The sequence below is a fragment of the Bos indicus x Bos taurus genome, chromosome 6 (assembly GCF_003369695.1).
Source record: "Bos indicus x Bos taurus breed Angus x Brahman F1 hybrid chromosome 6, Bos_hybrid_MaternalHap_v2.0, whole genome shotgun sequence".
Taxonomy (NCBI): domain Eukaryota; kingdom Metazoa; phylum Chordata; class Mammalia; order Artiodactyla; family Bovidae; genus Bos; species Bos indicus x Bos taurus.
Genome location: NC_040081.1, coordinates 113,889,365 through 113,916,407, shown reverse-complemented (window position 1 = coordinate 113,916,407; position 27,043 = coordinate 113,889,365). Strand labels below are relative to the sequence as shown.

The 27,043-nt window shown below is 57.8% G+C and overlaps 1 protein-coding gene across 3 annotated transcripts in view; it reads left to right on the top strand.

The window, feature by feature from the left end:
• Window positions 1-22,314: 22,314 nt before the first annotated feature.
• ABLIM2 (actin binding LIM protein family member 2) overlaps window positions 22,315-27,043 on the top strand; it is a 167,682-nt gene continuing 162,953 nt past the window's right edge. Inside the window, exon 1 of one of the 3 annotated variants that reach the window (XM_027545146.1) lies at window positions 22,315-22,455. In XM_027545146.1, coding sequence (XP_027400947.1) covers window positions 22,446-22,455 — 10 coding nt within the window. In that variant the 5' untranslated portion in view covers window positions 22,315-22,445. The other 2 variants (XM_027545125.1, XM_027545120.1) reach the window with 2 other exon arrangements.

Below are 27,043 nucleotides of genomic sequence, written 5' to 3'. Positions count from 1 at the left end.
CGATGAGAGCGCAGAGCTCGCCCCCACACACCCTCTGCGCTGACACCTGACGGCTGTCCCTGTGGCCCCTGCCGCGGTCGCCTCAGTCCAGAAACCCGGCTGCCCCCCGTGCTTCCTTGGGCTCACCGGTCAGGCCTGTCCGAGGCCGGGGCTCTGGCCTCAGGGCCCACGCTGCGGCAGTGTCCCCAGGCGTCAGCTGCCCTTGGTCCACAGGCGATGGGCTTAAAGACCTCTGATACATTTTCAACAGTGCGAAGTAGAGATTCACCCTAAGCCAGGTATCTGGCTATTCTGAAAAGTCAGGACGTCTGAACCTACAGGACTGTGTTCCCCAGCTGCTCACCAAGGGCCCGCTGCACCCTCGTAGAGGACACGCTGTCCTGAGGGCACTGGGAGCGCCCCCCGCTCCTGGCTGGTGCCCTGCAAGTGCTGATCCGTGACCCTTGTCCCTAGGCCACGGCTTGGCTGCTTGATTTCCAGGAAGCAGCTCAGAGCCTTGGAATTCTCAGTTGTGGCCCTGCCCCGCCCCCAAGCTCCGTCCTGTGGCTTGGCCCTAGGCCTAGGCTGACCCACAGACCCCATCCAGCGGCCTGGGGAGGGTGCCAGTCCCTGGCCCCAGGGAGGCCAGATCCAGGGCTGAGAGGTAGTTAGGTCCTGGCCGCCCTCCTCAGGGGCCCTTCCCCAGGTCAAGGGCTGGCAGGGACCAGGCACCCGGCTCAGGCTTAGATTCCCAGCACCCGGCCAGGGCCCTTTTCACAGTGGAGACCAAGGCCCTGAGCAGCCCAGTGGCTTGGGCAGACTCTCCCCCCGCAAGTCCCCAAGCTGGGGTCCCACCTCTCAGGCAGGCGATTTCCCACCTCTCAGGTCTTAGGTCTGGAAGTTCTTTAATGCTGGAGACCTGTTCCCTGCCCTCCCCTCCATAACCCCACTAGTTTTCTCATGGGTCCCTGTCTTTTCTTTTCTTTTTATCTGCACCACACTGCTTGTGGGATTTTTAGTTCCCTGACCAGGGATCGAACCTGCGCCCCCTGCGTTGGAAGTATGGAGTCCCAACCATTGGATGACCAGGGAAACCCCATGGAGCCCTATATTTTTCAGTCCTGGGGTGCTGTGGGGCAATTCACAGGTCTCTCTGGGGAAACTAAGTTTCCCCATTTGCAAATGGGAAGCGGCTGGGCCGGGAGCCCTCTGGGGACCACAGTCCCCGAGCGGATGCCTCCGCTTCTGCCAGATACCTGCCAGACCGCAGGTATCACTGCTCCTCTCTCATGAGCCCGCGTGGGAAGCCCTGACGCCTCTCTTTCCTCTCTGAGAACCCCCTCAGCAGCCTCACATCCGTCCCTCTGCACCTGGCTGTGATGGGCTTGGAACTGGTACAGGAACCCCAGGGCTTCCATTATAGGCATGAAAAATGCAGACCATCTTGCCATGGGGACTGTGCTGCGGAGGCCAGAATTCACTTAAACAAACCACCTATGTCCCAGATTTCTTGTCTTAACCTTTTAAAGACCATTTTGGAAATCTTGCTTTAAAGAAACGAAAGCCAAGTGCAACTTCTTTTTTACCAGCCTTGATCCTGAAGGGCGGGCCAGACCACCCTGGCAATCCAGGATGGAGGGGTGTCAGGGGGGTCAGGGCCGTCAGCTGGGCGAGTCTCCCCAGCCTGGAGACGCCCGGGCAAGCCACGCAGAGAAGGGTGGACGGTGGCCTGAGGGGCAGGCTTGACCACTTCTGAGCGAGGAGGACCTACAAGAAACTAGAAGGCTGTAGAAAACGAGTCCCGACAGGCAGAGATACTCATGGCAGAGAAACAAAAGCTTGAGTCAAAGGGATGGCGCTTGGTCTCACTCCTGGGATAAGCAGTATGCCCTGCAGCCAGGGCGATGTGCTAACAGGGGCAGGGCCTGAGACTGCCAGCGACAGGCATGACCCCAGCGACAGCAAGGCAGCTTTATATCTGAATCGGAGCTTGAGGCAACACCCCAAGGCCATATGAACATGGTTCCTGAGTCAGGGTCACGGGGCTGTCTCAGCACACTCCTGTGACGTCCCCTGGGGCTCCCTCCAGGGCTGGGCCTATCCCAGACCACAGACAGTGGGAAGCTGACTTGGTGGCAGGGTCAGCACTGACAACATGAACATATTCTCAAAGTAGCCTGCAAGGGCTTCCCGGGGGCGCTGGGGTGGGCAGCCATTCCCTTCTCCAGGGGGCTTCCCAGGGGTGCTGGGGTGGGCAGCCTTTCCCTTCTCCAGGGGGCTTCCCAGGGGTGCTGGGGTGGGCAGCCATTCCGTTCTCCAGGGGATCTTCCCAATCAAGGGGGTGAACCCAGGTCTCCCTCAGTGCAGGCAGATTCTGTACCAGCTGAGCCACCAGGGAAGCCCAAGAATACTGGAGTAGGTACCCTATCCCTTCTCCAGCGTATCTTCCTGACCCAGGAATTGAACCGGGGTCTCCTGCAGTGCAGGTGGATTCTTTACCAACTGAGCTATCAAGGAAGATCAGCAGTAAAGAACTCGCCTGCCAATGCAGGAGAAAAACGGGACTTGGGTTCGATCTCTGGGTTGGGAAGATCCCCTGGAGGAGAGCACAGCAACCCACTCCAGTGGTCTTGCCTGGAGAATCCCAGGGAGAGAGGAGCCTGGTGGGTAATAGTCCACGGGGTCGCAAAGAGTCGACATGACTGAAGTCACTTGGCACGCACGACCTGCAAAGCCAGGCCAGAGGAGGGGATTTCAAAACATCGTGGGTGGCTGAGCCCAGTTCTGGTTTTGAAAATGCTCTTTTGAGTAAAGAGAATGGGTCAGAAGAATGCAAAACTGTTCTCTGTGGTCATCAGAGTGATGAGGTCGGGGCCATTAAGTGTTCATTAGACTCTTTCCCTATTTTCAGGGTGTATCACGCCTATAATCAAAGATGGCTATTTTCTGATCAGAAAAAGTACAGTGGGTAAGGAAAGTGTCTTGGGGTGCACGTTCAGACACGGAGGCCTTCCTGAGCAAGCTTCTGAGCCCGAGGGTGGGCTCCCAGCACCACTGTCCTCAGCAGACCTGGGCTCGGGACCTTCAGACCCCCGCCCCCCACTTTTGCTCTTGGTTTAGCCCCCCCAACCCCCACTGTGAAGAGGCGCAGGGGTGGGTGAGCCCCAGGGAGGCTGGGAAAGGGGAGTAATTCTCTCCTTGAGAGGCTTTGAGCAAGTCCCTCCCCACTGGGTCTTCTCCCTTTCCCCTTTCCACGTGAGATCAGATCCTTGGGGGTCCCCACCTTCGCATTCAGGCCAAATCCAGGGGCGAGCCCTGCCCACCACTGCCCTCTAGTGGAAGACTGAGCATGAAGCACCACATGGGTCACCCCTCTAGGACCGGAGGGGCTAAGACCCCTACAGTGGGCTCAGGAGGAGCGCACCCAGGCTGTGTTCCTATAACCACCTGCCACCATCCTGGTCTTCTCCACCTGTTAAAGCCCCGATTCCTCATCATACAATAGCTCTGCGATTTTACTGACAGGTAATATGTATCAAAGAATATTCAAACTACTGCACAATTGCACTCATCTCACATGCTAGCAAAGTACGCTCAAAATTCTCCAAGCCAGACTTCAACAGTATGTGAACCGTGAACTTCCAGATTTTCAAGCTGTATTTAGAAAAGGCAGAGGAACCAGAGATCAAATTGCCAACATCTGTTGGATCATTGAAAAAGCAAGAGAGTTCCAGAAAAACAAGAGGAACTAAAAAGCTTCTTGATGAAAGTGAAAGTGGAGAGTGAAAAAGTTGGCTTAAAGCTCAACATTCAGAAAACGAAGATCATGGCATCCGGTCCCATCACTTCATGGGAAATAGATGGGGAAACAGTGGAAACAGTGTCAGACTTTATTTTTCTGGGCTCCAAAATCACTACAGATGGTGACTGCAGCCATGAAATTAAAAGACGTTACTCCTTGGAAGGAAAGTTATGACCAACCTAGATAGCATATTCAAAAGCAGAGACATTACTTTGCCAACAAAGGTTCGTCTAGTCAAGGCTATGGTTTTTCCTGTGGTCATGTATGATGTGAGAGTTGGACTGTGAAGAAGGCTGAGCGCCGAAGAATTGATGCTTTTGAACTGTGGTGTTGGAGAAGACGCTTGAGAGTCCCTTGGACTGCAAGGAGATCCAACCAGTCCATTCTGAAGGAGATCAGCCCTGGGATTTCTTGGGAAGGAATGATGCTAAAGCTGAAACTCTAGTACTTTAGCCACCTCATGAGAAGAGTTGACTCATTGGAAAAGACTCTGATGCTTGGAGGGATTGGGGGCAAGAGGAGAAGGGGACGACAGATGATGTGATGGCTGGATGGCATCACTGACTCGATGGACGTGAGTCTGGGTGAACTCCGGGAGTTGGTGATGGACAGGGAGGCCTAGCATGCTGCAATTCATGGGGTCGCAAAGAGTCAGACACAACTCAGCAACTGATCTGATCTGATCTGATCTGCTTTATTGACTATGTCAAAGCATTTGACTGTGTGGATCACAACAAACTTTGGAAAATTCTTAAAGAGATGGGAATATTAGACCACTTTACCTGTCTCCTGAGAATCCTGTATGCAGGACAAGAAGTAACAGTTAGAATCGGACATGGAACAACAGACTGGTTCCAAATCAGGAAAGGAGTACATCAAGGCTGTATATTGTCACCCTGCTTATTTAACTTATATGCTGAGTACATCATGAGAAACGCTGGGCTGGCTGAAGCACAAGCTGAAATCAAGATTGAGAAATATCAATAACCTCAGAGACTCAGATGACACCAACCTTATGGCAGAAAGGGAAGAAGCTAAAGAACCTCTTGATGGAAGTGAAAGAGGAGAATGAAAAAGTTGGCTTAAAACTCAAAAATCAAACAACTATCATGGTATCTCGTCCCATCACTTCAAGGCAAATAGACAGGGAAGCAATGGAAATAGTGAGAGACTTTATTTTGGGGGGCTCCAAAATCAGTGTAGATGGTGACTGCAGCCATGAAATTAAAAGATGCTTGCTCCTTGGAAGAAAAGTTATGACCAACCTAGATAGCATATTAAAAAGCAGAGCTATTACTTGGTTGACAAAGGTCTGTCTAGTCAAAGCTACGGTTTTTCCAGTGGTCATGTATGGATGTGAGAGTTGGACAATAAGGAAAGCTGAGTGCTGAAAAATTGATACTTTTGAACTGTGGTGCTGGAGAAGACGCTTGAGAGTCCCTTGGACTGCAAGGAGATCCAACCAGTCCATCCTAAAGGAAACCAGTCCTGAATATTCATTGGAAGGACTGATGCTGAAGCTGAAACTCCAATACTTTGGCCACCTGATACAAAGAACTGACTTATTAGAAAAGACCCTGATGCTGGGAAAGATTGAAGGCAGGAGGAGAAGGGGATGACAGAGAATAAGATGGTTGGATGGTGTCACCGACTCGATCGACATGAGTTTGAGCAAGCTCCAGGAGTTGGTGATGGACAGGGAAGCCTGGCGTGCTGCAGTCAGTGGGGTTGCAAAGAGTCAGACACAACTGAGCAACTGAACTGAACTGAAGGCATATCAGGTGGCTCAGTGGTAAAGAGCCTGCCTGCCAATTCAGGAGACGTGGGTTCTATCAGGGGAAAAGATCCCCTGGAGAAGGAAATGGCAACCCACTTCAGTATTCTTGCTGAATCCCATGGACAGAGGAGCTTGTGGGCCCCAGTCCATAGGGTCACAAAGGGTTGGACACGATTGAGTGACTTAGCACGCTTGCACAGCACGTATTAATGGCTTGCAGTGGCGATGCTGTCCCCAGGCACATGGGTCACCAGAGCAGCTCTAGTCGGTGGGTGTTCTGGTCTCACCCTCTTAGAAAGGAGCTATGAGGAGACAGAGTGAGCCCAAAATCACCCAGCTAGTGAAAGGGGAGAGCATCAGTTAAACAGCCAGGGGATCTGCCAACCCCACTGGCAGGACCCATGGCCAGCCTGGTGCCTGGTGCCCTTTTCAGGGTGACCAGTCATCAGCTGACCAAGTCAAGGTGAAGTGCTGGAGCCATTAGCAGTCTCTGCTCTCCAGACGAGCAGCTGGTTGATGGGGAAGAATGATGACATGGTTGGAGTCCCAGCTCCACCAGATGCCCAGCAAGAGACTCGGGCAGACAGACACCCCCTCCCAGCCTGAGTTGCATCTGTGAGGTCAGGGCAGGGATGCGGAAAGAGACGGCCAAGCCAGGACTCAGGAGGGCAATATCCATGGAGCAGGTCCATGGAGGACAGAGCAGATGTCCTTCCCTTGGGGACCACAAGTACCCTTCCCTGCTGGCTGCGTCTCACACACTCACCGTTCACAGGAGGCAGGGTGGCGTGGCACAGAATCTCCCCTTGTTCTGACACTGCTGGCTGCGTCTCACACACTCACCGTTCACAGGAGGCAGGGTGGCGTGGCACAGAATCTCCCCTTGTCCTGACACTGCGGGCTGTGTCTCACACACTCACCGTTCACAGGAGGCAGGGTGGTGTGGCACAGGAGAATCTCCCCTTGTTCTGACACTGCGGGCTGTGTCTCCTTGAGTCAAACACTTAGCCTCTCTGACCTTCAGGTTGTCCATCGTGGAAAGGAGGCTCACACATGAGCAAGCTCGGAAGCGATCCTTCCCCTTGCCAGCAACCTTCAGAGGAGACCGCAGCCCGGCCGATGCCCCGACTACAGCCTCACAAGAGCCCTGGATTCACAGAAACTGTGTGACAAGAAATGTTAGCGAGCCGCTAACGTCATATGCTTCCCTGGTGGCTCAGCTGGTAAAGAATCCGCCTGCAGTGCAGGAGACCTGGGTTCAGTCCCTGGATAGATCTGCTAGAAGAGGGATAGGCTACCCACTCCAGTATTCTCGGGCTTCCCTGGTGGCTCAGTGGGTAAAGAATCTGACTGCAGTGTGGGAGACCTGGGTTCGATCCCTGGGTTGGGAAGATCCCCTGGAGAAGAGAAAGACTACCCACTCCAGAGAATTCCATGGACTGTGTAGTCCATGGGGTCGCAAAGAATGGGACACAACTGAGCGGCTTTCACTTTCACTTTCAACATCACTAGCCCTTGAAGGGCCGTCTGTGTTTCAGTGAGGGGAGGCAGACGAGGTGGTTCAGACCATGGACGGTGGCATCAGCCACACTTGGGGTCTGTGCACCTCTCTGCTCTGCCGTTTGCTGGCTTTGGGTGGACCTTGGGGAGGGTCTCGGTTTTCTCATCTGTGGGATGGAGCCAGCAACCTCAGGGGCTGCCAGGAAGACAGACAGCGTGACTCGGGTAGGGCACACATGATGCTTTCGCAGACAGCTGTGCCCACTCCTCCCGGGCCGAGTCTGTGGCAGGTGGTAGCTGCTTCACTGCCGTCACTCCCTACCCCCATCGCTCTGGAGAGGGAAGCACAGGGAGCCGCAGGCCTGTTTGTCTGCACCCAGGGAAAGCAAACAACAAACAGGACCTGATTTTCTGGAAGGATGAGGATGAGAGTGACTTGACAAAACGCTCTGGCAGGCCCCCTGAGTCACCACTATTCACACACGAAAAAGCCCCTGGGATCTGGGTGGTGTTCCTGGTTCTGCTCCCTGGAGGAGGACATGCCAACCCGCTCCAGTATCCTTGCCTAGAAAATCCCACGGACGGAGGAGCCTGGCGGGCTACAGTCCATGGGGTCACAAGGAGTCGGACAGGACTGAGCTCACTGCACGCACGTACCCCCTGGCTCTGCGGGTGGCTGGCTGTGTGACTGCAGGCGGGGTGCTCGCCCTCTCTGATCTTGCTGCGCCCAGGGGTGAGGTGGGCTGCCCGTGGACCAGATGGCACAGGACGTGTCGTGTCTGTTCGGCCTCCCCTGACCCGCCTGCCTGCCCCCAGGAGTCAGTCTGGAAGTCCCCAGTTCCCCTAGTGTGGCTTTTCATCTGAATCCAACTTTTACTCAATCAATATAAAACCTCCCCGGGCTTCCCAGGTGGCTTAGTGGTAAGGAATCTGCCTGCCAAAGCAGGAGACACGGGCTCAGTCCCTGGTCCTGGAGGATCTCACACACTACAGAGCAACAAAGCCTGTTGCAACAAAGCCACAACTACTGAGCCCTGTGCTCTAGAGCCCAGGAGCCACAACTGCTAAGCCCAAGTCCCACAAGCAGCCACTGAAGCCCACGCGCCCTGAGGCCAGGCTCCACAACAAGAGAAGCTGCGGCGAGGAGACGCTCGCTGTCCATGACTAGAGAAAGGCCTGTGCAGCAATGCAGACCCAGCACAGCCAGAATACATGAATGAAACTGTTTTACTGGACAACCTCCGGGCCCTGCTCTTGCGGTCAGATCCCGTCTTACTGCACAGCTGCCTGCAGGTTTCCCTTCTTTTACCGTATCCACAACCTCAACCCCCCGTGAGGCCAACACTGTCACCCCCATTTGTGGATGGGGGGAGCTGAGGCTCTGTGGGGTCAGGAAACTTGCACGGGGTCACGGCAGAGGCCCAGCCGGGTGGGAGCCTGGTCTGTGGCTCTCCTGGGAGCCACCTCTTCCAGGGACCCAGGCAAGCCAGCAGGAGCAAGGTCACAGGTAGGAGTTGGGGGGCAGGAGCCCCAGGAGAAGCAGGGAGAGGGGGCTCCCTAGGAGAGGCAGGGAGAGGGGGCTCCCCTGGGGTGCTGGTTGCTTTCCCCCGCTGGGGCCTGGCCTCCTCGGGGCTGCCTTTGCCAGGCTGGCTGTCACCTCTGCTGTCAGCCTCCAGCTCCGAGAGGGCAGGCTTGGTCACCTTGGCCCTGGGCAGCCGTGTGCGGTTCCAGCGACAGCCAGGTAAGCACGGCTGTGTAAGATCCCGGCTAGGACTTCCCTGGTGGCAGAGTGGGTAGCATCAGCCTGCTAGTGCGGGGGACACAGGCTTGATCCCTGGTCTGGGAAGATCCCACGTATCGTGGAGCAACTGAGCCCCGGCACCACAAATACTGAGCCTGTGCTCGGCAACGAGACGGCACAGCAGTGAGAAGCCTGCACGCCACGACTGGAGAGCGGCCCGTGCACAGCAACACAGACCCAGCGCAGCCAATAACAATAATAGTAAAAGAAGATCCTGGTTAACCAGCCGCAGGAAAGGAAGGAGGCCCCGACCCGGGAGGCATGTCCTGCTCACTCCATGGACAGGCTGGGTGGCTGGAGGGACTGCATGGGCCTTGGTCCAATTCTTCGTCCAGACCGTGGCCCAGCCCTGCACGCCTACTATGGGCCAGGCCCTATAGAATGCCGTGTGGATCTGCGTCTCTGGTCCCCGAGCCCTGGACCCCAGCGACTTGGCCTGGGAAGACCCCTCCCTGCGTCAGCCTGTTTCCTTGCCAGTACGAGAGGATCATGACAGAGTTCGTGAAGGACTGTAAATAAAGTTCAGGAATGCCCTGTGCCCAGAACAAGGAGGGCACTTAATTCTTGCTGTTCTTCAGTTCAGTTCAGTCGCTCGGTGGTGTCCGACTCTTCATGACCCCATGGACTGCAGCATGTCAGGCCTCCCTGTCCATCACCAACTACCGGAGCTTGCTCAAACTCACGTCCATCAAGTTGGTGATGCCATCCAACCGTCCCATCCTCTGTTGCTCTCTTCTCCTTCTGCCTTCAATCTTTCCCAGCATCGGGGTCTTTTCCAATGAGTCAGCTCTTCTCATCAGTATTGGCCAAAGTATTGGAGTTTCAGCTTTAGCATCAGTCCTTCCAATGAACACCCAGGACTGCTCTCCTTTAGGATGGACTGGTTGGATTTCCTTGCAGTCCAAGGGACTCGCAGGAGTCTTCTCCAACACCACAGTTCAAAAGCATTAATTCTTCGGTGCTCAGCTTTCTTTATAGTCCAACTCTCACATCCATACATGACCACTGGAAAAACCATAGTTTTGACTAGACGGACCTTTGTTGGCAAAGTAAAGTCTCTGCTTTTTAATATGCTATCTAGGTTGGTCATAACTTTCCTTCCAAGGAGTAAGCATCTTTTAATTTCATGGCTGTAATCACCATCTGCAGTGATTTTGGAGCCTAAAAAAATGAAGTCTGTCACTGTTTCCATTGTTTCCCCATCTATTTGCCATGAAGTGATGGGTTCAGATGCCATGATCTTAGTTTTCTGAATATTGAGTTTTAAGCCAACTTTTTCACTCTCCTCTTTCACTTTCATCAAGAGGCTTTTTAGTTCCTCTTCACTTTCTGCCATAAGGGTGGTGTCATCTGCATATCTGAGGTTATTGATATTTTTCCCGGCAATCTTGATTCCAGCTTGTGCTTCACCCAGCCTGGCATTTGGCATGATGTACCCTGCATATAAGTTAAAACAAATTTTGCTTAGAGAACAATTTGTTTTGTTCTGGTGTCCCATGTTACTAGTTTGAACACATCTAATTGCCCCACGAAAATAGAAAACAGTTCTGTCGCCTCTCCAAACACTCTCTGACCTGTGAAAGCAATGCGTTTCCCTAGAAGCGGTCAGGTTGGTGGGCGGGACTCCACATCCCAGTCTGGTCTGTGTGGACACTGGTTTCAGGGTCAGTTCAGCTTTCAAAGCCTTTGCAGGGCTGTTTGGGTCTGACATGCATGTGCGTGACCAAAACTCTGACTAAATCTCAGTCTCTCTGAGCCCTTTTGTAAAATGTTTTATTGGAGTATTGCTGATTTACAACGCTATGTTAATCTCAGGTGTACAGCAAAGGGAATCAGCGTACATATACATAGATCCACGTTTTCAGATTCTTTTCTGATTTAGCTCAGTACAGAGCATTGAGTAGAGTTCCCTGTGCCAAACTGCTGCTGCTAAGTCGTTTCAGTCGTGTCTGACTCTATGCGACCCCATAGACAGCAGCCCACCAGGCTCCCGGTCCCTGGTATTCTCCAGGCAAGAACACTGGAGTGGGTTGCCATTTCCTTCTCCAATGCATGAAAGTGAAAAGTGAAAGTGAAGTTGCTCAGTTGTGTCCGACTCTTCGCGACCCCATGGACTGCAGCCCACCAGGCTCCTCTGTCCATGTGATTTTCCAGGCAAGAGTACGGTAGGTCCTTACTAGTTATCTATTTTATGTGGCCCAGTGTTCATTCCAGTCTTGTCCTCAAAAGACAGAACTGGCTAAACCGGTCTCATGCCTCACACCCCAGTGCCCCCTAGTGGATGCCTGATGTCCAGCCTCCAGCAAGAACGTCCTCAGGCTGTTAAGCCAAAACTGGAGAAGGCAATGGCACCCCACTCCAGTACTCTTGCCTGGAAAATCCCATGGACGGAGGAGCCTGGTAGGCTGCAGTCCATGGGGTGGAGAAGAGTCAGACACGACTGAGCAACTTCACTTTGACTTTTCACTTTCATGCATTGGAGAAGGAAATGGCAACCCACTCCAGTGTTCTTGCCTGGAGAATCCCAGGGACGGGGAAGCCTGGTGGGCTGCCGTCTATGGGGTCAAACAGAGTCGGACACGACTGAAGTGACTTAGCGGCGGCAGCAGCAGTCCTCAACCTGGTGCTCTCCCTCAGTGATTTTGCACCCACTGACCCCACCTGCTCCTGGGCCATGACCCCCATGACCCTGTATTCAGGACTGAGCCTGGTTCCCCTATTGCAATTATTGTTGTTCAGTCACTCAGTCGTGTCTGACTCTGCGACCCCGTGAACTGCAGCACACCAGGCCTCCCTGTTCATCACCAACTCCCAGAGTCCACCCAAACTCATGTCCATCCAGTTGGTGATGCCATCCAACCATCTCATCTTCTGTAGTCCCCTTCTCCTTCTGCCTTCAATCTTTCCCAGCATCAGGGTCTTTTCCAACAAGCTGGCTTTTCGCATCAGGAAGCCAAAGTATCGGAGTTTCAGCATCAGTCCTTCCAATGAATATTCAGGGTTGATTTCCTTTAGGATTGACCTGTTGCAATAGTCCACAATAAACTCTCTCAGGCTCTGAGTTTTCTCTGACATGCACCGCCCCCTCACCCTGCCCAGGATCCTCTTTAGGGTCGGGCCCTAAGGCTCTCAGAGCTTGGGGGTGGGCTGTCCCCCGGAGCCCCCCAGGCACAGAGAGGGCGCTTCGCTGAGTAGTACTGGTTGCTCTGCTCACGGTGAGCACTTCTGTACGGGGGGGTCCATGGCAGCCAGAGGGCTGAAGCTGCCAGAGCCAGAGACACTGAGACGCTCCCCACGCACCGCCGTTTGCCTGTGGGACTGGGGGTCACTGAACTCGCAGCACCTCATCAGTGCATCCCAGCCAGCCTGCGAGGGCCCTCACATTGTTCCCATTTCAAAGATGGGAAGAGTGAGGCCCAGAGAGGGACCACAGCATGACAAGGGGAAATCCGTTTTCTGCGGCTGGTGGTTGGGTTGTGGGCATAATTGCTCAGAAAGCCCACATGCGGGGTTTTCCCTGGTTAGAAGTTGGGCTTTGCTGACAGCTCAGATGGTAAAGATTTTGCCTGCCAATACAGAGAAACAGGTTCTATCCCCGGGTTGGGAAGATCCCCTGGAGGAGAGCATGGCAACCCACTCCAGTATTCTTGCCTGGAGTATACCCATGGACAGAGGAGCCTGGTGGGCTACAGCCCACGGGGCAGCAGAGAGTCAGACACGACTGAGGGACCAACTCAGCTAACACTTTCATTTCCAGAAGTTGGAGGCTTCAGGACTGCCTCTGTTTCTCTGCCTCTGTAGCTGGGTGTTTCTCCCTCTCACCGAGTGCAAGAATGCAGATGGTTTGCTGTTCAGAGAGTGGGTCAGATTACTTGTTATCAGCAAGAGCCACCACCCCCACCCCCACCCCGTCCCTCCCAGCAGCCTGGGACAGGCTTAGAAAAAGATCAGTGGCCAGGGGGCAGGACTCTGAGGCCAAGGAAACATCCCTTGACTTTTCCTTCCCTTGAGCCTTTTTCATCCAGGGGTCCTTGAGAAAATGGAGCTCCAGAGCTCTCCGGCATCCACCGTTCTCACGAGTAAACCCCCTGGTACCCCCATGCGGCTGGAATGTCCACCACCCGCCGAGCATCCCTGGGAGAAAACAGCCCTCTCTGGAGTCCTGGCTTCAGAACTCGGCCTGCTCCGTTCTCCACCCCAACCTGCACCTCCTCCTCTGTCACTTCCCTGTCTGTCTCCCTCCCCCGACCACACCCGTGTGGGGTCTGTTGTCTCCCTGTCTCTCCAAAGGTCAGGTTCACGATCACAGTCACCCAAATAGCTCAGACACAGGATTTGGCCACTGTGATTCTGAGACTCCCCAGGGAGTCTGGTCCCCCAGGATCTGCGTCTGGCATTTGGGGCTCCTCAGGATAGCACCCCCTCCCCGGTCCAGGCAGCCTCCTGTCCTACTGGCTCCAATCCCTCCATGCCGTAGCGGTCTTCCCTCCCTAACTCCACTCCAGAAAGGGAGACAGGGCTTTGAAGAGGAAGTTTACTGTGGAAGGGACTCTGGGGATGGGAGTGGGTCCTGGGGAGAGGGCAGAGGGCAGTAACGAATGGACACTGTTGATCTGGTCAGCCTGCAGGCACTGGGGCCTTGTTCCCACTGAGATCTTCTAAGGAGCCACGTGGAACGTGCCTGGGGGTTGAGCCTAGAAGAGGGGCCATGGGTGCAGAGACTTGCACGCCTCCTTGACTCACACGCCTCCTTGACTCACACGCACCCAGTCAAGGGTGGCCTTGCCCCCCTGGGTTGGCATGCCGGGCAATCTTGCAGGCACCCGAGACACGTGTCAGCCAAGCCCAGGGCAGAATCGAAGAGAAGTGCAGGGCAGCGCGCCCGACATGCCCCACACAGTCCAGCTCCGATGTGGCTTCACTCTGCTCACCACCCTCGTCAAGGCCAGGCCGCCAGGCTGCCTCTGGGAGGGCCGTGGTCTCTACAGACTCACTCAGGAGGTTCAGCACAACAGGGCGTGGCCCCGTGGCTTCAGGTGGGGCTCCCGGGGACCCTCGTTCTCTCTCTCCTCCACGCCCCGGGTCAGCACTTCCAGCAAGGTCTCTGGAGGCCCAGACCCTCACCAGCCCTCCCCGTTGGAGGTCCTTGCTCCGCCTGCCCTGCGCCCACTGCTGTCTCGGCGGAAGATCCCAGGGATGCCGCTGGGGTCCTCTGGGTGTCAGGCTCACCCGCCCTGCCCTCGCTGTCAGGGCACCCCTACCTCCTGATGATGGTCAGGCTGGGGTCCTCTGGGTGTCAGGCTCACCCGCCCTGCCCTCGCTGTCAGGGCGCCCCTACCTCCTGATGATGGGGTCCTCTGGGTGTCAGGCTCACCCGCCCTGCCCTCGCTGTCAGGGCACCCCTACCTCCTGATGATGGTCAGGCTGGGGTCCTCTGGGTGTCAGGCTCACGCGCCCTGCCCTCGCTGTCAGGGCGCCCCTACCTCCTGATGATGGTCAGGCTGGGGTCCTCTGGGTGTCAGGCTCACCCGCCCTGCCCTCGCTGTCAGGGCGCCCCTACCTCCTGATGATGGTCAGGCTGGGGTCCTCTGGGTGTCAGGCTCACCCGCCCTGCCCTCGCTGTCAGGGCGCCCTACCTCCTGATGATGGTCAGGCTGGGGTCCTCTGGGTGTCAGGCTCACGCGCCCTGCCCTCGCTGTCAGGGCGCCCTACCTCCTGATGACGGTCAGGCTGGGGTCCTCTGGGTGTCAGGCTCACCCGCCCTGCCCTCGCTGTCAGGGCGCCCTACCTCCTGATGATGGTCAGGCTGGGGTCCTCTGGGTGTCAGGCTCACCCGCCCTGCCCTCGCTGTCAGGGCGCCCCTACCTCCTGATGATGCTCAGTTGCCACACCCCACTCCCACCCCCAGGAGAGCGACTCTGCATTCTGGGCCACTGCTCTGAGGTCTCCACAAGCGGTCAGTTCCAGGTTCGAGGGAGTCTTTGCTCCATCTTCTGTTGGAATCCGGGGTCCCGTCCATGCTTGCTGAGCCGGGACCCTTGGGCCAGCAGAGCCTGAGACCGCAGAGATGAGCGGCACATACCCTACCACGGGGCCACTGAGGACGATGCCGGAAGGGCCAGGAGCGCTCTGTCCTTGCTTCTGGCCCCGTGAACCGCCTGCTTTTTCTGAGCATGTACTGCATCCCGGAAAACAGGGCACCACCCACAGGGAGCGGTCCCTGCACTGAGCCTTGGAGGGGGCCATTCTTTCAGCTGGCAGCTTCCGGAGATGTCTTTTTCTTTGGGAGGTAGGTAGGACAAGCAGAGCTCATGGTCTGGGACTCAGTGTCACGCACTCTTTGCTGCAAAATGGGGTTCTTGGTCTGTGGCCTCTTCCTAAGGAGGCTATATAGACAATGTGTGTGTCATCACTCAGCCGTGTCTGACTCTTTGTGACCCTGTGGACTGTAGCCCGCCAGGCTGCTCTGTCCATGGGATTTCCCAGGCAAGAGTACTGGAGTGGATTGCCATTCCCTTCTCCAGGGCATCTTTCCGACCCGGGGATCAAACCCGGGTCCCCGGCACTGCAGGCGGATTCTTTACCATCTGAGCCACAAGGGAAGCCCGTATAGACAATGCTGCCGATTATTATTCACAAACTGAACACTGGCTTTTAACCGGCCCCCATGGGGTGAAGAACTGGGGGCTCAGGGAATACCCACGGTGAGCCTCCTTCTCCTTCCTGGCGGGCTGACCTCTGAAGCATTTCCCTGACACACAGCTGATGCGCTTTTCTTGCTGAGTCTTGCCTGGAACGCAGCTGGGAGGTGTTGCCTTTCTTCCCATCTCGGATGGGGGTCAAGCAAGCCAGAGGCTCTCAGGAATTCCCCCGGTTCCCCTGCTAGGCCGGGGGTGGGGTGGGGTGGGGAGCAGGTTGTAGGGGGTCGCTTCCCACACCGTCCTGCAGCTTAGGTCAAGAGCGATCCCAGCACTGAGCCACCTGGAGGGAGACTCTGCCCAGGACATTTCAATATGACGCGGCTTCAGCAACGTGACAAACACCCATGCCTTAGGGGACTTGCGGGTGGCTCCAGAGGCTGGGGCGTCCAGAGGATTGCAGCGGCTGAGGACCTGGCTCCCTGTGTGACCCGGTGTCTCTCTTCTCACCAACCAGGGGTCCTCAGACCTGAAGCTTCACTCCCAGGAGGCCCTTGTGTGGGTGACGCTGGGCTGAACCGTACCCCCCCCTCCCTCTCCGCTACCCAAGACAGGCTCAAGTCCCAGAGGGTGGGACCTGTGAACTTGACCTTACTTGGAAATAGGGTCTCCACGGACGTCGTTAGCTAAGATGAGGTCATGCTGGAGGAGGGCGGGCCCCCCAAACGCAACAGGAGTCGCAGCTCTGAGCCCAGGGACACCAAGGGTGCCCGGGAGACCCAGAAGCCTCCCAGGATCAAGGAAGGAGCCTCTCCTGGAGCTCCTGGGGAGGGGGTGGCCCTGCCACCACCTTGGTCTCAGACGTCTGGCCTCCAACTAGGACAGCAAACTTCTGTTGTTCAGGCCCCGGTTTGTGGGGCTTCGTCCCACGGCCCCAGGACCCCAGGCCATCTCACATTCCAGTTACCCCTTGAACCAGCCCAGCTCTTCTTGTCTCGTCTCCAGCACAGGGGCTGGTATACAGGAAGTGCTCAATCAATGCCCTGCCCAATGCCCGGCATCCGTGAATGAGCTGGCCCTGCCCCCTCACTCTCTATTTCCCTCACGTACTCCTAACTCCCCTCGTCTGCTTTCCGCTGCACAGGCACCAAATTTAATTAGAGAAACAGCTTCTTGATCACTAGCCAAAAATCCAAGGCTTGCCCATGGTGCGTCCTTCCCCGAATCAGGCCCCGATGTCCTACTTCATTACTTGTAATGAACTCTCTCGTTTAATTTCTCTGTGATGGCGAAACGGTGCCAAGCCTGCAAAGCGCTCGGAGTTAACTGGGCCGTCCACACGACGGAGCAGACTCAGCCGTCACGCACGATGAATGCACGTGGTCTTTTCTGTCGCGCCTGGAGAGCTCAGGGTGAGTGACAGGCATGGGATGCTGAGGCTGGATCTGAATTCGCAGAATAACCCAGGTGTGTGGACCCGTGTTTGAAGGAGTGAGGCTCCAAGGAGTGAGTCACAAGTTATTTTCACTCCTGGTTTCATATGGCCTGGTTTTAAATTATTGAGTGGCTGGAAAGCTCCCACAATGAAATCATATTTCATTTGTTTCTCCATTTGGCTGTTAAGTGAATCAATTTCTGGGCTGGGTTTGGAGGTGAAGGACAGAGAAGCCCGCACGGCTTGGACGAGAGAAGGCCCAGAGGTGTCCTGCGTGGTTTGGAGTCTCTGGTAGTGGCTCTTCAGTGGGCCTGGGGCCGCCCACGTGCAGGATGTCTGCACGGCTGGGTTTCCAGGGCGGTGCCTTTCGAGACCAGGCCCCAAGTGAGCCCAGCCACACCGGGCACCCTCTAGGGAGAAGCAATTGGCGGGAAGTCTCGGCAGACCCAGGGCGAGGTCAGGAATGTGGGGAAGGGGAGGCTCACCTCTTTGCTTTTGCTGTGAGTGAGAGGCAGCAAAAGGGAGCATCAGGGCGGGCGGGTACCGGCTGACCCTGGAGTTCAGTGGTTACACTTCTCCACGCTGGAGACCCCGGGGTGTGCTGGAGACCCCGGGATGTGCTGGAGACCCCAGGATGCACTGGAGACTCCAGGAAGTGATGGAGGCCCCTTGATAAGCCCTGCCTGGGCAGCCTGACATTTGGTGAGGGAGTCAGACAAGAGGGATAAACAAGAGTACAGAGCAGCCTGGCAAGGACAGTCAAGGCCTCGGGGAGTGGAGGTGGCCCCTGGTTTAGCTGGGGTTCAGGGGTCTTCTCCAAGGAGGGACTCTCTGGTGGAGGCCAGTGGGTGACGGTGAGCCGTCAGGTGAGGGTGGGCCATCCCCCAGCCCAGGGGGGCGAGGGCCTGGCATGGTTTGGCTCCAGTGCCACAGGTCCCTATGGTCCGAGCTCCTTATCCTCAGTTCAGGCCCCTCTGCCTTGTCTCTTGACCTCCTCAACGCTCCTTGAAGGTCCAGCAGACCCAGGAGAGATGCGTGCCAAATCCCACAGGCTCGCTCTTCAGAAGAGCCTGGCTGTGTATCCCAGCTCTTCTGCAGGGGACTAGTTTGCATTTGGGCAAGCGAAGCCTCGATTTCCCCATCTGTTACATGGGTGCAAGGATGATGCCGGGGATAGTAATGGAGGGTTCTCTGGCACAGAGCGGCCCCAGAGCGTTGCAACCGTGGTCCTGACTGCTTGCCTCACCTGCCTTGGCCCTTGGCATCCTCCTCATCTGTATTTCGCCATCCGCCCCCCGCTTTGGGGGCCACACTGTGCAGCTTGTGGGATCACAGTTCCCTGACCAGGGATCAAACAGGCCTGTGGCAGCAGAAACTCAGGAGTCCTAACCACTGTTCTGCCAGGGAAGTCCCTCAAACCCCTTGCTCCTCCTCCCTGAGTATGAGGCTGGCCCCACTGGGGGTTAGACAAACCCCTCCACCAGGTTCTTCTGCCCCATTTAAGCAGCCCTCCCCTCTCGACCTTTCTCCCTCCCAGCCCCTCCTGGGCAGGCCTCAAGAAAGCAGCACAGATGCCCACTGGCCCCGGACCACGCGGTCGGCGTTGTGCCCATCATCCCTCATCCCTCAACACCCTTCCCTCCCCAAAGCCTTCAGGACCCACGAAAGGGCAGCAAACATTTTCAGCACAGATGGCCTTAATTCTGAAGGGCTTTCCAAGCCCTCAGAGCTGCAGCAGACGCCTGGATCTGCCTCCAGGGCGTTTGTCACGGAAAGAAAAGGCCTTTACCTGTAGGTCACTGGACTCATTTCTTGGGAACCTTCACCTGGCACAGCCCACGCAGGAAAAGTATTCCCCAAAGGCACCCCCGGGATGGCTGTGCTGTGTAGCTGAGCAGTGTTAGTGGACGCTTGAGAAGGAGCACTTAGGCTTTGATCGTTTCTGTGTTTTGTGATCACCTCTGGGTCACCAGGGACAGAACCTCCAAATTATAGCCTGGTGCCTGCAGGAGAGCAGGGTTTGCTGTGAGAGGTTTGACTCTAGCACCAGCTCGGCCCGGGGCAGGGGCAGGGCAGAGGCCGCCCCTCCTCTTCTGCTGTCTCCATCACTGGCACAACCCACGTCTCCTGGTAAGTGGTCAGGGAACAGAAGACGTGGAGCTGTCCATGTCTTCTCCAGGGTCCTACCTGGGTTCTGCCCACGAGGCTCCTTCAGCTGCCTGGCACCTGCCTGCTGGCACTTAAGCACACCCTCCTTTATGACCCAGGGCTCTGCCATCCAGCCCTGATTATACCCCTGGCTTCCCTGGAGTTCAGGTTTGGACAAGGAGGGCTCCGGGCCACAGAGCAGGGGGCAAACGTGCGAGTGCCCATCTTCATCTTGGAGCTGGAAGCCCGAGTGTGCCGAGGCCCATCCCAGGAGGGTGTGGACCAGTGCGGCCGCTGGAGGTGCAGCCAGGGGACCTGGTCGACCCCCTGGAAAGTCAACCCCTTCTGCATTTCCCCTGAGCGCAGCCTGGCCAGGTCGTGTCCTCCCCCCAAGCCTGGAGATGGACTAGGGCCCTGTTTCTAGGGTCACAGGGAAGAGGAAACCAAAAGAAACCTGCTAAGTCTTCAGGCAGGAAAGATGGGGCAAGGGTGGAAGGAATGGGTGGAGGGCCAGCGGGGCCACCAGGGGCACCCGCTCGTGACAGCCTGGAAGGGGGTCCCTGTGAAATGAGATGGGGACTTCGCCAGGGGAACGTCTGGGGGTACAGGGGCCGAGGAGCAGGTGTGGCTTCTACCCTGCCTGCAGGGGGGGGCTGGGTCACCCCAGGGCATTCCTTTCACCCACAGGCGTGAGCCTGGCAGAAGGAGAAGGTGGGGGGTAGCCACTGGCACCTTCAGGGCTCTTTCTACAATGAATTAACGACTAATTTGAAAACAAATTTCTGTTTTATTAAAACAGTGCCCAGTTCACTAAAGGTACTGAATACACGGTGCGTGGATGGCTGGATGGAGGACAGGTGAGCAAGGGCGACACCCTTCGAGGGCTGGCGACGTCCCACACTGCTCTCTGGTCTGCTTCAATAACAATGAATGTGATGATAACCATCGTTCCCTGAACTCTGGCGTTTTTGCACTTCGAACTGTTTTATTCACATGACTCATGGGATCCTCCTAAGAACCTGTGGGTCAGGTGCTATTTGAGGGATGAGGAAGCTGAGACACAAGAGAGGGCGAACGAGTTGCCCGAGGTCACACCTGGTTCACACGGATGACAACTGAAACCTGGTTCCGTCCACCCAGACCACCCAGCCTCCGCGGGCACCGTGCCGGAGGAAGACGAGCGGGCAGGCCTGGCCCGCGGGGAACTCCCCTGTGGGAGAACCAGCCGGCCCAGGGCAGGGGGGGCAGAGGCGTGGCTACAAGACACCAGGGTTCTCCCTCACTTCCAATCTGCCGTGTGACTCTGGCAGGACTTCCTTGGGACTTCGGTTCTACCCCAGTGAAAGAATGTGCTGGAACCACATGACCCTGAGGTTCCTGCCTCAAGGAGTTGAGAACGGCTACGATTCCCCAGTCCCTGCCCCATTTGAAGGGCCTGTTAGAGAGGCGGGGCCGGTTCCACTGGGAGGCCCCGGGTGACCGCAAGTCGGGCGGACCTCTGGAAGCAGGCCGCTCACACTTGCCCTCTGACTCACAGGGACTTGGGAGCAAGGGCCTGTCCACCCCTTTCCATGGGGAACTTGATGGCGAGCTTCCTAAAGAGGACAGGAGGGGGCGGTGGGTGCTGTGATGTTGGGTGGGCGTCTGGCCTGCTGCCCCGGGTGATGGCCTGGAAGGTACCCCTTCTCTCCTTCCCTCCCTCTACTCAGCAGGCTATCTGTGGGACGCCCACTCTGTGCCTGGCTTATACAAGTCACTGAGAAGGGATAACAACTGCATGATAATATCAAACACAGCTATTGATCTTAGCTGCTGCTGGGGCCCAGCGCGCATTAGCCCCTGGGGGCCTCAGAAGTATCTAGAGAGGCGGGGACTATTCACAGTCTAACAATGCACACGGAGAAGAAACCAGGCTCCCCACGAGGGGGTCAGACCTCCCAAGCCCCCACCCTGACTGGCCAGGCTCTGCCCTCGCCAGGACTAACCACCAGAATTTAATGCTCTCACCCATGGTGGATCGTCCACTCGACCACTTCATGGGTGGGGCCCTGATGCCCACAGAGGGGCAGGGACTGCTCAGATCTGCACTGCTGAAAGGGCCGTTGGGTGGAGAAGAGGGCACCTGACCCCTGTGAGTGTCCTTCCATCATCACATCCACTCGTGTTCTGGGCAAAAGGCCCCAGCAGACAGGCTTGGAGCCAGGCAGCTACACAACAGCCAGCCCAGCCAGGCTTTCCAGGTTGCCAGGGTGCGTGGGGCTGGGCCAACCCGCTGCATTGCCCATGGCTGGTTCTCCCCAGGAGCTGCTGTCCTCTGGCCTCTCTTCTCCCCGCCGGCCCCTCTTGGGAGTAGGTGGACGCTGCTGGAGGCTGAGGAAGAGTTCTGTGCTCCTGCCTCAGGCTTCTGCTCAGAGTTCACATTTTCTGGGACCAGCCCTCTCTTCTCCCCGACCAGGCCGGGCAAGGTCCAGGGAGTCCACCCTCTGAACCGGCCAATCCAGACCCTCCACACCCACCCCCGAACACCCCTTCCAAGAGCACCAGAAACTCACTGGGATCCCCTTGCTCCCACCCAGGGCCTTCCCTCTGCTGTACCCGGGACCCGGGCCTTCCCTGGGCTGGACCAGGGAGGTCACTGACGTCACAGAGGACAGTCGGCTCCTGCGGATGGGGGAGGGATGGGGGCCCGCAGACTGCGCCACCGGGGTCAGACCACGGCGCCAGACGGTGCGGCGCTCCGGGAGCCGGGGTCAGGAGCGCAGGCCTCGCCCCTCGCCGGGGCAACTGGGCAAACCCTGCCTACCCCCGCTTGCCCCCGCCTCGGTTCTCTTCTGCAAACTGAGGAGGGAGGGAGTTGGCCCTGTGCGGCTCGTTGCACCAAGGTTGCGCCTCACCCGGCCGCGCTCCTGGCCCGCTCGTGGGCTCTTGGCAGCCGCCGAAGGCCAGGCCGCCAGCCACCCAGCCAGGCCTCGCGGACAGCTCCACAGAGACCCCCACGACTGGACTGCGGGAGGACGCAGCTGCGTCGCCCATCTGCGCATGCGCGAGTCGCGCAGCCTGCCGGAATCGTAGTCCATCCCTGGGGGCGGCAGGTGGCGCCGAGCGAGGAGGAGCGGGGCGCGGGGCCTACATTTCCCAGAGTGCATCCGGTATAGGGGCGGGGCGAGAGGGGCCTCCGGGCGGGGCGGGGAGGGGCGGGGCTTCGGGGTGGGGCGGGGCCTGCGGGGCGGGGCTGGCGCGCCGAGGGGCTGCGGCGGCGCTGCGGGCGGGCGGGCGGCCCATCCCGCCTGCAGGCGCTGCACCTGCGGACACGAGCGTCCGGCTGCCGTCCCGCCCCGGCGACCCGACTCAGAACTGCCGCTGAGATGAGCGCGGGTGAGTGTGCGGGGAACCGGGGCCTCCCCGAGCTGGATCGCGGCGCCGCCAGGGCTGGGATGCCTGCACCTGCAGACGGGAAGCCGCCCCGCAGCTGCAGCCGGCTTGCGCTCCAGGGTCTTTGCAGTGTGGCAGGTCAGGCGCGCCCCCCATCCCCCTCCCTGTCCCTGCGCCCGGGGGTGCGGGGACCCCTTTCCCCGAGCGCCGCACCGCCTGGCTGCGCCGGGCTGCCTGGACGGCGACGCTCCTTTGCTTTTCCCCCCGGCGTGCGGGGTCACAGCAGGGTCCGGGCGAAGGGCGCGCGGCTGCCGTAGACCCTGCGGCGGAGAGGTGTGTGACACGGGTCGGGGGTTGAGGGCTTGGCGGCAGGGGGGCGCCGCCGTTGTGTGACTCCTGCAGCGCCTGGGTGGGTAGGTGGGTTGGGGGGGAGCGTCAGGTCGACCCCCCTCCCCAGCTCCTTGGGCTCGTCCAGAGCAGACTTGGGGGCGCGGAGCCCGCAGTTTGTGTGCGGCCCTCCGCGATGCGCGCGCGTGGTCTCTCCGACTCCTCGTCCCCTCCACTGCGTACCCAGGCTGCTGCCTCTGGGGCCGCACCCGCAGGGTCTGACAGCCTCTGTGTGGCGCTGGAAAAATCGCACGTCACCACCACCTAGTGCGCTTGGGGAAACTGAGGCCTACCGCTGGGGGGGCCTTGTCTCCTGAGAGACTCTGGAGTGACCAGAGTCCCCGTTTTGAGAGCCTTTTGGGGGCCCAGCCCTGGCTGGAGGGCTTGTCCCTACATTCCCCTGCAGGGAGAGGCCATCACCCCATTTTCCAGGGTGCGACCGAGGCTCACCAGGCTTGAGTCACTTGCTCAGGTCTTGCAGTGGGGCTGGGTTTTGAAGCTGGTGCTTCCTGACTCCTGTGTCCTGCCTTGAGCCCATCTCACCCGCAGACTACAGTATGGACTCCTGGCCACCGGCAGAAACCAGAGGAGACAACCATTCCTCCCTGGGGACAGGGGGGCGGGAGGATAGGGAGCAAATAGAACTGGGGAGGGAGTGTGCCTTTAGGGACCATTTACTGACCTATGTTTCCCAGGAGCGCCCCCCTCCTGCCAAGAGGAATCTGTCCCCTCCTCCTCCTAGTTGAGGAAGCAGGGACCACACGGACAGTGGGAGTTGAGAGAGAAGCTGAGAGCAAATGGCAGGCTGGAGGAGGCAGACTTCTCTAGAAGAGGATTTCTGAAAGGGCCAACCTGTTCTTTGGAGGTGGCTGGGGAGCAGGGCACCCCGCCTTGGCAGAGCCTCCAGACACATTTGTCTAATGGTAGGTGGGGGGAGGGTAATGGCAGGGTGCACCAGGTAATTTTAGGCTCTCCTCCACCGTAATTGATCCCTCCGATCTCTGGAGCTCTGGAAAGAACCCTGGCATTTCCCCCCTCATTTGTGGTTGTTCTGGGAGCAGGGGTAGGTGGGCACCAGGGGCCCTGGGGGGATCAGAGGGCAAGGAGACTGGAGTTTGAATCATAGTGTCCACCTGCTGGTCTTGGACACTGCGTGACCGCTTCCTGAGCTTGGCTTCCTGAAAGCAGTATGGTTGCCTCCGTGGAGAGGATGAGGTAATAGTGGGAAATCCCGCACGTAGTGGGTCCTCCCTTGGTGGCTCATGCGGGTCGGTGAACCTCAGCCTGAGTCAGTCAGCCCTCTGGGTCGGGCAGTGGGCACGCCGACCCTCCACCTGTCGCTCATGGCCCGGCCCGTGACCTGCACAGCAGTAAAATTTTCACCCACAATCACGATGGGAGAGAGCAGACGGTGGTCCTGGTGCTGGGCGCCTGTGCACATCTGGAAGGTCAGGGGCTTCCCTCATCCACAGGGGCAGGTCCCCTGTTGGCCCTCCCCGGGGAAGGCTGGCATCATCCCAGAGCTGGGCGCCAGCAGGTGTGGCTGGGAGCACGTGGTCCAGTCTCCAGCGGCCCAGACCAGCCGACGGTCAGCGCCTGAGGGGGCCTGAACCATGGCCCCGGGTGGGAGGCTCCCCTTTCCTTTATGCCGTGCAGGCTGTGGGCGTGCCTTCCTTCAGTCTGGTAACTCAGGGCACCTTTGAGAGGGCCCCATGCCTACTTGCTTCGTTGCGCATTCATTTCAAGTGTTCAGGGAGATGAGGAAGCAGCACGGTGGGGCGGGAGGAGCTGGCACTCTGCGTCAGATGAGCCTGATGGCGCGCGAGCTGCGTTCTGTTTACAGTCACCCGTGCCCCGCTTTCCCTGCCGTATGGAGGGAGCCCCTTCGGCTCTGTGTGCACTGCTGGCGCACACCTCTCACGTCTGGCCACTGTGCACATCCGGCAGGTCAGGGGCTTCCCTTGTCCACGAGGGCAGGTCCCCTGACGGCCCTCCCCAGGGAAGGCTGGCATTGTCCCAGAGCCCAGGTGGGGCCCAGGAGACGACGGTGAGCCTGGTGGTGGTCTCCTGGCGTCCCAGTCCGTGGAGTCACGGAGGGGCAGGGCACGGTGGGGCAGAGGGACGAGCCTGAGCCCAGAGGGGCTCCAGAGCCAGCTCTGCCACCTCTGGGCACTGGGTCTGTGCTTTCTTGGCGCCTGTGTGTCCTGCCCGGGTGGCTGCAGTTCTGGTGGGCAGGATTCTCCCAGGTGAGTTTCATGGGGGGCGTGTTTGCATTAGTCTGCCAGGGCTGCCGTAACAAGGTGCCCACTGACCGTGCAGCTTAAGCAACAGAACTGTATCTTCTCACACTTCTGGAGGCTGGAAGTCTGAGATGGAGGTGTGGGCAGGGCTGGTTTCTTGCGGCTTCTTGCCTCATCTTGCAAGTGGCCATTTCCTCCCTGTATCCTCAGATGGCCTTCCCTCTGTGTGGGTCTGTGTCCTTCTCTTTTCCTAAAAGGACACCAGTCGTACTGGATTATGGATTTGCAGGAGGGATGCAGTTCAGCCCAGAAGGGGAGGGCAGGGCCAGGTGGAAAGCTGGGTGGCAGCTCAGCCGTCTTCTTTTCCCGTGGCTGATGGGTTAGGAACGCAGAGCTGGAAGGGGCCTGGGGGGTGCTCCAGTCCTAGCCCACCCACCCACACGGAGGGGAAACCGAGCCCCGGAGAAGGAAAGGCAGCTGTCCCGGGGCCAGGAGAGTGTGCGGTAGACGCAGAGCCCGAGCCCCGGTCCTCTGCTCCAGTTGGTGCAGCCCCGGCCTTTGAAACAGAGAAAAACACATTTCTAATCCGAGGCAGGGCTCTGCCGTCACTGCAGAGACATTCACCACAGCATCCCTAACAGCGGCAGAAAGTCAGAAACCTGCCGCGTGTATGTGGTGGGGAGCGACGGGACATGGGCCGTGGGTCCTTCGTCAGGTTGACCAATGTTTCCTAAGCCCCTGCTGTGTACCCAGCGCTGCCCCAGGCCTGGGGCTCAGCTGTGGACCAGAGCAAGCGGCATCGTGTCTTCCTGAAACGTGCCCTCCTGGAGGAGGGGGGTGGCGAGAACGTTCTCGTTACCTGTGTGATTGGAGTTTCTCACGTTAGGAGAAAGTGCTGAAGAAAAGCTTCATTTAGAAAACAGCCGAGGACAAAATGGTGCGTCCTATGCGACCTCCGCGCTATGAAGCGGCGCAGGGAGCAGGCCAGAAGGAAGTCGTCGTGCCGTCCAGGGCGTCCCTCTGTTGGAGGCGGTGAAAGAGCTAGTGTTCCCCCGCGGCGTCTTTATGCTTCCTGTCACCTTCCCCAGCTTTTTTTTTTTTTTTTTCACTGTGTGCGCTTACCTTTTGCAATGAGGAATCTGAAACAAGAAGGGCATTGGTTCCGGGTCCAAGGTGGGCTCGTGCTGCTTCCAAAGCCCATGAGTTGGTGTCAGGTTGGGTGATTGCATCTGCAGGGGCCACTCCTTTGCTCGAATGGAGGTCTCCCAGTTGGCAGCGTTCGGATCTTAACACAGGTGCCCAGTTTCCATGGCTGACACCATCTGACTTAGGTGTGAAAGTGAAAGTGAAGTCGCTCAGTTGTGTCCAACTCTTTGCGACCCCATGGACTGTAGCCCACCAGGCTCCTCCTCCATGGGATTCTCCAGGCAAGAATACTGGAGTGGGTTGCCATTTCCTTCTCCAGAGAATTTTCCCAACCCAGGGATCGAACCCAGGTCTCCCACATTGCAGGCAGACGCTTAATCAGCCTGACTCAGAAATTCATCTGAAATTGCATCTAAGGAAGTGGTCATTGCCCCGGAACCGGGAGCTCTGGGACAGCCTGGGAATCCTCATCTTCAAACTATTGGTCCTTCGCATCTGTGGTCACTTCCTAACCCGCCACCTGAGACGTTTCGAATCTTTCTGGTTTCTGTCCAAAGAAGTGGTTTGGGGGCAGTCGGCATGTTCTCTGGACCCACGTCCTGACTTGGGTTAACTCTTAGAAAGCCCAGTCTTACTGTCTCAGCAAAGAGAGTGTGACCTGCACTCTGGACAAGTCACCGGTCAGACACCCTGACCCTCCAGAGTGTCGGCTGTCTTATGGGAGAGCTGTGAGCTGGCACGAGGGAGTCGGCAAGTCTGGTGGTACAGGGAGCCGGCAGGGTGGGGTGGAGCCTCTGGGAAGGGTCTGTCCTGCTGGT